Source organism: Adiantum capillus-veneris, chromosome 30, assembly GCF_014529385.1.
Source record: "Adiantum capillus-veneris isolate H3 chromosome 30, ASM1452938v2, whole genome shotgun sequence".
NCBI classification, from domain to species: domain Eukaryota; kingdom Viridiplantae; phylum Streptophyta; class Polypodiopsida; order Polypodiales; family Pteridaceae; genus Adiantum; species Adiantum capillus-veneris.
Window position 1 is genome coordinate 84,125,101 of NC_140960.1, and position 10,290 is coordinate 84,135,390.

General features: G+C 45.1%; 1 protein-coding gene across 1 annotated transcript; it reads right to left on the reverse strand.

The window, feature by feature from the left end:
• Positions 1 to 7,955: 7,955 nt before the first annotated feature.
• On the reverse strand, positions 7,956 to 9,017 carry LOC147418318 (uncharacterized). The gene has a single exon (XM_086507211.1). The coding sequence runs from the start codon at positions 8,785 to 8,787 to the stop codon at positions 8,065 to 8,067; it is 723 nt and encodes a 240-aa protein (XP_086363337.1). The 5' UTR covers positions 8,788 to 9,017; the 3' UTR covers positions 7,956 to 8,064.
• Between the last annotated feature and the right edge of the window lie 1,273 nt (positions 9,018 to 10,290).

Consider the following 10,290-nt stretch of genomic DNA (forward strand, 5'->3'; position numbering starts at 1 on the left):
TAAAATAGGATAAAGAGAGAAGCATTAAAGGAATGATGGTAATCCAATATGGGGAGAATGATAGGGTTCGGGGAATTGAGGATTTCTCCTAGTACCGCCGCACCGAATAGGTATACGATCTTCTATTCGTAGAAGACTTTCCTATCTACATAGATATTCACATGCATATGCTGCAGGAATCTGAATGGGAATGCCGTCGGCCCGTTTTCCATCATGCACAGAGGATGGAATACTTACTTATACTCTTACTGTGCCAGTGTTGATGAGTCGGCACATCCACAAGAGATCGTTGCCTTTCATGGGCTCTACCTTTCCTTCATTGCTCAACACGTACGGGGTGATGGCGACGCGTCTGACCACTCCCAGCCTCTTGGCTAAAAGCAATTACAGGTAATTTCCGTAGTCGGCGTGTTACATGAATTCTACTCCATTCAGTTGCAACTCATCCCCAACCCACTGGGTTTCACCCGTGGTAGAGAGCTTCTCCAAGATAATTTGTACAAGGAGAGGAGGAAGATCCTCCACTCGCTTCCCAAAACAGCGAGAGCAGTAACTGAACCACTCTTCCCTAGGACATGGGAATATTCTTACCATTTCTTCTTCAGGATTGTCGAAGTGGATTGGTAGCAATCGCATGCGTCGTGCAAATCGGTAGGCGACCTTCCGCCGCTTAGCTTCGGATGACATTGTCTTTGGCAAGCTGGGCACAACCCGACTTTCTGAGCTTGAAGCACTTGCTTGGCCAGATGCTTCTCCCTTCGGGGTCATGTGTTTCCAGACTGGCTTATCTTCTCCTTACCTTTAGCTCGAGTAGCCCCTTTAGGCCACTTTGGAGTTACAACTTTTACTGCAGTTTCTTTAGGGAAAAGAGGCCTCACCATTTTCTTCCCTTCCTTAATATGAATGACTTCTTCGTAATGAATGTCGATGTAGACAATTTCAGCCCTTTTGTTGCCTTCATTGCTGGCACTCATTGATAGTGTGTCTTGGTTGACAACAATGAAGGCACTTCACCGACCTCCCACCTGATGCTCCCAAGCTATGGTCATTAGGAAAAGTTTGGACTCAAAAATGGGCCTTGTAAGAATTGTTGATGTGGCATAGCTTTCAAAAAGTGGGGATCGGTAATTTTTTTGCAATTAAGATCCAAACTTGTCGGAGGTTGGATATTTAGAATCTACTCTTCAAATGCTATCTATTGATATATAGCATGCATGTATCGGACAGTGCCTTCATGTAGATCTAGAAAAAGGTGATTTTAGATTACCGTAACGGTAACAAAACGGTAACGGTAACAAAACCTGGCTGATTGACAAAAAATGGCATAACTTTCATAGAAGTCATCCAAACTTTTCGGACCTTGGCTCTTTAGAATCCATTTTTCAAGAACTTTCCAATGATAGGTCATATCATGGGGTTCTAAGCAATATTTAGAGGGGTCTACCGGGTTGCTTTCTTTTGTACAACTTTGATGATGTGGCACTCTTAAAAGGCCCAAAAATGAGTTCAAAATTTTCCTAATGTTAGAACGAGCAACACGAGATGGAGAATTTACCTCTTGAATACTGACGACACTGCAACCTGGCAGTAGCACTTCAATGAAGGTGGTTAGTGCCTCCTTCGTCTCCTCTTCTTCCGTCCTCCAGTTAGAAAATTCCTTCAGCCATTCTTCCATGGTTGATAGTGGGCATCACTTTCAGCATTGTAAACTGAAGGGTCTTAGAAATCCATCCTCAGTGGGGGAACCAAATGACGGGAGCAAAGCGAACCCCGAGTCCCGACGGCCTCTAAAACGCTGGGGACCGAATGGCGCGCCTCGAGCCTGTCACGGTAAAGCGAACATGGGGCACCACCTAACTTTGAGCGGCTAGGACGCAAACCACGATGATATGAACACTGCAAACTTACACACACACACACACACACACACACACACACACACACACACACACACACACACAGAGAGAGAGAGAGAGAGAGAGAGAGAGAGAGAGAGAGAGAGAGAGAGAGAGAGAGAGAGAGAGAGAGAGAGAGAGAGACAGAGGGGAGAGAGATTTGCAAATGATGAAAACCCTCGGGGGTGTGAGGGAGAATTATTTCTGCAGTATTTACAAATGGCACACTGTGGTGGTAGAGAGGTAGGGGGGAGGAGGTGGTGCAAACTACTTGGTACGTTCTCTAAGACGACTCAATGATTGTGAAGCTTGCTAGCAAGAGCGTGAATACGTGTGTGCATCGACCATTGGAGTCGAGAGGCATACCCAACACACAAGCCCCCTCCCCGTGATGGTGATAGTGTCAACTCTTCCCACTACACTCTACGAAATGCTGACTTCTCATGGACTGCTACCCCCCCCCGGATAGTGACCTCTCAGTGCCAATTTATAGGTGTTGACTACTTGGATTATGGTAATCCCAGTGTGATTAGGGTAAGCTGAATCGGGGGGACAAAGCAAGTGGTGGGCCTGATGTGGTTGACCCTTGCTTTGTTTTGGGAGGTTATTAAAAGATGACAATCTCTAGGTGGGCCTTTGTGACCATCACCTAGAGATTGGATATTTACAAAAAAATGGGAATTTTACAATGGCTTGGTGAAAACTGAAGAAATGATGAAAATAACCTATAAATTACTGGAATTGGCGTCGTGGTTGCGTGTTTCCGGTGAATGGTGTGTTGCCGGTGCGTCGTTCGGGGCATGCCTTTGGCGCATTTCTCCTTTTTGTTGTTGGCGACGCGTGCTTTGGATCCTTCTTCGTTTTCGTGGTCTCATCGTAGTCATGGAGTCCTTCGTTTTCTTTGTATTTGTAGTGCGTATATGCATGTGTGTGTGTGTGTGTGTACGTATGTGCATGTGGGAGGATGTGTATATATATGTATATGTGGGTGCGCGTGTGTGTGTGTGTGTATTTGCATGTGTGCGCAAGCGTGCGGTGGGAACGCGGCTTATCTACATAATGTATATATTATATATATATTATGTCTTTATATTTTTTTTTCTGTGTTTGGCGGCCAGCGGCAGCTATGCGTGCTTGGGGTTGGGGGAATGGTGTGTGTGTGTGTGTATGCATGGGGTGTGTGTGTGTGTGTGTGTGTGGTATGTGTATAGAGAGAGAGTGAGAAGTCGTGATGCGCCTATACAGGCCGAGAGGAAGAGAGAGAGAGAGATGGCGGGCGGGCTGCTACGGAAACAGAGCACGAGAGAGGGAGAGGGGATTGGGGTGGTAAGCGAGGGAGAAGGATGAGGGAGAGGGTGAGGATGAGAGTGTGAGTGTGTGGTGTGGAGGTCATTGGGCCCCGGTTTCGTGCGGTGCGCCTTCGGGCTGAAACGGAAGAGAGAGAGAGAGAGAGAGAGAGAGAGAGAGAGAGACAGAGAGAGAGAGAGAGAGAGAGAGAGAGAGAGAGAGAGAAGGGGATGAGGGTGTGAGAGGGGAGAGAGAGAGGGAATCCATAGGGCGGGCGCCCACCGTGGGGGGGAAGAGAGTGTGTGAGGGGGGGTTTGTCCTATTCTCTGTCTTGCATGGCGTCTCAGGGATGACAGGAGGGGGAGAAGTCAATGGTGTGGGGGGGGAGAAAGAGGGTGGGGATAGCGGGCAAAGGGGGGGGGTAATGAGGCCGAGGGGAGGGTGAGGCGAGCGGGTGGGGAAGAGGAGGGGGGGGGGGGGGGGGGGGGGGGGGGGTAATGAGAGGGGGGGGAAAAAGAGTGTGAGAGAGGGAGAGGGTGAGTGTAAAAATACGGGAGAGCGGGAGTTCACATGCGGCTCGACACGGAGGGAGCACGAGAGGGAAAGCGAGAGAGGGGGTCTGGGTGAGTGCTCGAGGCTTGCACCTAGCCGAGGGTGGCCAGTAAGGGGGGGGAGGGGGGGGAATGTAGAGAGAGAGGATATTAGAGAGAGGCATGTAGGGAAAATGAGAGAGAGAGAGGGGGGGGGGGGGGAGAGTATTTCATTCGATGCCCGTTGGGGGGGTGAATAAACTATGGGAAAAGAGAGAAGGGGTATCTGAAACCGAGGGCGGACGGCTTGGTTGGTGTATAGACAAGCGGGGGCTTGAGGTGATAAGGCCGGCCAATCGAAGGGGCGGAAGAGGTGTTCCATGCCCGTAGAGGTGTCGTGGGGTTTACCAGGCGTTGTCGAGCCTTCCAACAGTGTTGCCAAGGCTCCAACAGAGGAAAAATAAGTTTTTTCTTTTTTTTTTCTTTGATTTTCAAAAATCGGCCATCAATGTATCCAAGGAGAGAGCAACAATGGTGCTCAGTATGCTATGGACCACATAGTACCAGTGAATGCCCTACTTTTAGAGTAAAATTCAATGGGAATTGCAATGCCTGTGGAAGGTATGGTTATCAAGCTAAGTATTGCATAGTATTTAAGCGTGAGATGGCCAATAGACCAACCTTAGCATGGACGGACACACCTCGAGTGCCTGCATTGATGCCGACCCCACCTCTTGAACAAACAGCACAACACATGGTACCTAGGGCCCAAAATGTTGTTCAAACAACACCCTTACCACCTCCAGTGCTTGGACTGTAACCACCACATCCGAGAATCACTTCTGTGAATCAAGTGGGTTGTGATTCATCTATTGCTTTTTTGGAAGGCTGTGAGGAAGATATAGATCCTAATATTGCCTATGGGATGGATGTGCTTGAAGAAAGTCCACAATACTACATGGAGGACTATTGGGGACAAGTCAAACCTGTCTGTCAAGTAGCTGCTCTTGCGGCAAGAAAGTGGGCGTACTCACTTCTTGATGGAAAGAATGTTTACAGAGGGACTAGTTGATCCTATCGAAGAAATGGAGATCCCATATTCCCCACGTCAAGGGACTGAAGCCCAAAAGGTGCCGTTAAACATTGCCAAATTGATGGATTTCTTCAATGAATCTTTTTTTGCCTATTTTGTTAAGTGTGGAGCCTCTTTTATCCCTTGTAATTTTCTGTGGTAAAAACGCACATTTGTAAGGCCCCCATTATGAGGAGAAGCCATCGTGCATGAAGGAAAATCACTCGCCGGAAATACAAATTTTCACGGTCAAAATTCAGGGGAAACTTTAGGGGCCTCGGGGGCGGAAGCCCCCGAGACTTTTTTTTCCTTTCGGCGGAATATTATGGCCGGACGGCGATCGAAAAGTGGTCGGAAAACGATCGGTCGGTTGGCCTGTGGCCGGTAGTCGGAAGTCAATAGCCGGTGGCCGGTGGCCGAATTCAAAAGTGGACTTGTCTTCTCAAGGGCGGCCACACATGGACCGATTGGAGGGTCTGATTTGGACTTATCTACAGAAGGGCGGCTACACATGGCTGCCTCTCATGAGAGAGGATAGCCCTTTTGGCCTATAAAAGGAGGCCATTTCTACGCACATTGCATAGTGTGTGAAGTTGATGCAACAAGGTGAGTGTGAGGTGGTGAGAGTGAAGCAAGGCGGAAGGTCTATTAAGGGTATAATCCCTTTGTAAACTACTTCTTGTTTTGCAGTACGAAAGCCATTGAGTGGCTACTTTCCTGTGGACGTAGCCCACATTGGGTGAACCACGTATATCGTGTGTACTCTCTCTCTCTCTCTCTACTCTATAATCTCTTGTGTGTGAAATCTATCTCTCTCCATTAAGTAATCTACTCAAATATCTATTTAGCTACGTCTTATTTCCTAGCATATTTGGACATGGTATCAGGTTCCTAAGTGTTGCAACCACCTAGGATTCCTAGTATTGGTTGATCTGGTACCCTTTTGGACTTGATTGAGAAAAGAATAAGCTTGTTGTTTTTCTCAATTTTTGGCATGATCTGAGTATGTGGAGGCTATATAACCTCATCTACGACTTCCCCCCCTTTTACCCTTGATTACCCTCACCTCTCTTCATCAAGGGAATCTTGATGGAGGTTACAAGGTACGGAGCATTCCTAGATTAGTTTTGTTTTCCAAGATGGAGATTTGGTTTCATGCCATCTTGGAGCATATAGTTTTTTGCATCTAGAGGGGGAACCATTTCTTTTCCACCCCGCTTCTGTAGAGAGAAGGCTTTGGATAGCAATAGAATCTTCTTTGACACTTTTGGAGCAAGTTTCTAAGGCTGTGTTTTCTTTGAGGAATTGGATCGGTAGATTTGTTGTGCCTTTTGCAAATGCACGTCTTTCTTGGAATTGTTGACGGAACTATCTATCTAATGGGTAACAAATTGATGATTCAGTTACACTTTGTACCATGATGTGGATTATGGATGCCAAAAGGGGATTTCGTTCCTCCTGGAAGAAGTGGATGTTCTTTGATTTTTTTTCCTTTTCCATTTGAGAATGGAACTTTAGTTCTGGCTTCAGTTGACTCTTGTTGATGTACCCGTGTAGCAAACTAGGTACATGTTCTAGTGCATGTGTTGGAGTTGGCTTTGATAGTAAAGGGGGATTCTTCTATCTCTAGCACCACTTCTTGTATGATCATCTCGCTTCTAAGGATGAGGTGTAGGAGCATGTGGTGCTAGATTCTTAGCCGACAATGGCTACTCATATCTCCATGTTGTCTCTTCATCGATGGTAGTTTCTCCCTACAAATTCGTTCTTTCTTTTGTCGTTATGTGAGCTTGTCAGGAATGTTTGTGGGATAGGTTTACAATCTCTTATGTGCAAAACTCTTAATCAACAACAAAGTTTTCACGATCCTTGAAATGGCAAGTTTGCACACAATATTGGAAGTTGGAAGAGATATGTCCTACTTCCATCGTCAGCAACGTTTGTATGCTTCCCTAGTACATCCCTTGAGAGATCCAACCTTCAGGCAGCCCATTCAAATCTTCGTGGGCATGCTGCAGTTCCCCTAATCAGTTTCTTTACTCTTAGCTTTAGTATTGGCTCTATGTTGTGTATTGGATATTGCTTGTGCTGGGTACATTCTCTTCAACACAAGTGGAAAGGGCAGTTTCAATGAAGATTTTGAGGAAGCAAATTCCAACAATGGGAGTAAATGTGCTCTTCTCAGTCTATATTAGAGTTTGTCATATTGTATTAGAATGTACCTTCATGTTTGATCTTGGAAAATGCAAAGAAGTGTCGAGCAATATATGGTTTGATCTTAGGGAGTTTTCTTGAATAGCTAGGTCCAGTTGCGAGACCTTGATCGGGGAGGATTGGGGGGGGGGGGGGGGGGGGGGGTTGGCAACCATGAGAAAATTTGGGGTCGTAGATCTAGAGCTCCAAATTTACAAAACTTTGTCTAAGCATCCAAACTTACCAAATTTTTTCGAAATTACATCGGTCTGCATTTATGACACTAAGCGGACTTCTATTATTTTAATGAAATACTCATGGGTGACGTGGTAAGGGCATGTGTGACGTCTTTGTTCAAATCTTGAGGTAGGGAGAGGGGGATGGCAACCCAAATTTACTCTTTGTCCCAAATTCACATCTTTTCACCCGAACTTACAACACGTGCATCAAACCGCCACACATCCTCAACCATTGATCCCCTCCCACCTCACCCATGTCACTTAGTGTTGTGACTCACCCACAATTTTGAGATGCTAAATTTTATTGCTAGAGAAATTACCAAAATACCCTTGAAAATTGGTGAAATTCCCAAAATAACCCTCAATTAAAAAAATTCTCAAAATACACTTGTATGAAATTTGAAATGCTTCAAATTTTGCATAGTTTAAAGTGCCCCCTCATAGGCCCTTCACTAGTAGATCTTTTCGAGGCCCCTCAAACTGCGTTTGCGTGCCTCATACTGGCATCAAAATTTGGCTGTGATTGGTTGCAACTACAACCTTGTCATTATGGATGCTTCAACTACCCCCTACATTTGCAATCCAACTAAAATTGGGAGCAATCCATCTAAAGTTGATACAAGGGTATTTTGGGAAATTTTGTTAAATTTCAAGGGCATTTTGGTAATTTTAGAACTGATCGGACACAAAAATGGACAAAAGGTGTGAAACAACTATCTAACAATAGCAATTAATAATATTTAAAAAAAAAAACATTTCTCTTAAGCTTCCACAAATACAAATAGAAAATGCAGTAGAAAATTAATGGCAGGACAAATCATCGTCCATAATAGCAGTAGAAAGATGCTCTAATTTCTCATGTGTGACATGCAGAGCCCCTGGATGCTTCCCCTGCATGTGGGACAGGTGCTACCATTGGCTTGCTTATGCTGCATCAGGCAGCTGAAGCAATAATGGAAGTGCATGCAGGGCAGGACGAGAGTGTCGCGAGGCTTCTCGAAGCAAACAACACAGAGATGTTTCTCTTTCTCTTCTGTCAATTGTTTATCTAAATGGCCAATTTCATCAGCCAATACATTGAGAAGTAGCCTGTCCTCTTCCAACTCCTTCTTGAGGACGGAAACCTGTGCGCCTAATGCTTGCGTATGCTTCTTCTCCTCAATCAACTGTCTCTTGAGGAGGGCGATCTGCTGGTCCGAGTCACAGATGTGCAGCTGAAGGCTACGATTGGCATCCACGACAAGCCGTTTGCATCCAATCTTCAGCCCCATCTTGTAGCGCTTGTAGCGCTCATTCCGGTTATCATGGTTGGCCCTATATTGGTCAATCTGCTGCTTTTGAGAAGCGACTGTCTGCTCGAGCTGCGCCTGCTTCTCGGTGGCGGCCAAGGCGTCTCTTTCCACTCGGGAGCTCTCTTCCATGACTTCTCTGACAGCAATATGGAGCTCGGAGAATTGGGCGGAAGCAGCAGAGGTGGTGGTGATTACAGGATGCGCAGACTTGAGCGCTCTCAAAGCAACATGTAGGAAAGCTATGGCGTCATCAAGGAGCTTGTCCCTGGTGAACGCCATTCCTCTCTGATCCAGAATACGCTACCGCGCTTGCTTTGAAGAAGAGGAGCAAGCACTAGCAGTCTAGCAGTAGTGCGCAGGTACATCTGACTGGCCTTTCAGATGTCCATCAGCAAAAGAACTATAAAACATGAGAGATTCTCTCAAACTGCAGGAAGAGGGACAGACATCGAGTGCTTTCCCAAGAAAGCCGGTTCCCTTAGCATGTAAGAAGGCAAGCAAGCTAAGACTAAGACAGTAACAGCAACGAACTACCAATCTTCTGTGCTCTCTGCATAAGCCTTTAATAGTAAAGCGTTGCATCCGGGAGGCCTACTGCCTAGTGCCACATGGCAAGCTAATGATGACATGCATTTTTTAAAACTATTTCTTGTGGAAGGGGCATTAAGTAAGCATTATCTTTTTTTCTTGGGCAAAACTCACCATAGTGAGTAAATTATATTAACAAAGATTAGACCTCGGGGGATTCACTCTATATATAAAACGGGACACCACTTGTCGGGAGACAACTTTGATAAAACTCTTATATACGATTCATATTAGGAAATATGACCTCTCTTTTTACGCTTATACGACAATCAATGAAAAATTTTATCAAATTTTTATCTTACATATAAAATTTAGATCTCACATCATCTAACTAAGTAAAACTAAGCAAAGAGTGTGCAGCATAGTGACCGACAACATACTAAAGAATCAGTTTTGTTGATAATGTACTAAGGAACCACTTATGTCCAATTCTCACCCATCTAAAGCTATCGTAAATCAACCCTTGACCTACTCCACATCAGCCCTTATCTACGAGTTTGATGCAAAATTTGATGTGTGACCTGAAAAAATCCTTCCTCAAAATTTATCCGAGTTCTAGTGTACACCGGTGACCAATCGCTACAAGTAATCAAACCAGGCTAGGTCCGCCCCCCCCTAAGTATGATACCCCTCTCTCTTATTTTTAATCTTGGAAGATAAATTATTGGGGGCCTACCCCTAACTTATACACTTAAGTAACTTGTAAAAAAAAAACCCTTCCCTGCACTTACGTGGTACGGTAAGTTTTCCATGGTGAATCCCCCAGGAACTAGACATTACAAATTTTGGTCATGCTCGTGCCGAGCCATGACATCTCCCAGCAACTAAAGATACATCAGTTGATAGGGGAGCCACCAAGTGTCACTACGAAATACCCCAAGGAGAAACTTGGCTAATCATGATAGTGCTAACTAGACAAATACGACAACAATTGCCCTAATCCACTCATCAGATTTGATCTGCATCCCAAAGGTAATAATTGTTTCCCTGCTTTCTTGTACAATCGGAGTATACCCACCTCATCTTGTATAAGCATTCTTGAGAGGGTGTTGACATTTATTTACCTCTCTCTTTTAAGAGAGACATTGAGAATTGGGTCACACGTAATCTTCATCCATGTTTTTCTCTCGTGAATTTCTTATGATGCTTCCAAGTGTTTTTTTAAATCGTTTTTTTAATGCTTTTGGAATATGT

What these genes read in the sequence shown, in the direction of transcription:
- LOC147418318 (XM_086507211.1), bottom strand. Translation starts at nt 8,787, where the DNA reads ATGGCGTTCACCAGGGACAAGCTCCTTGATGACGCCATAGCTTTCCTA.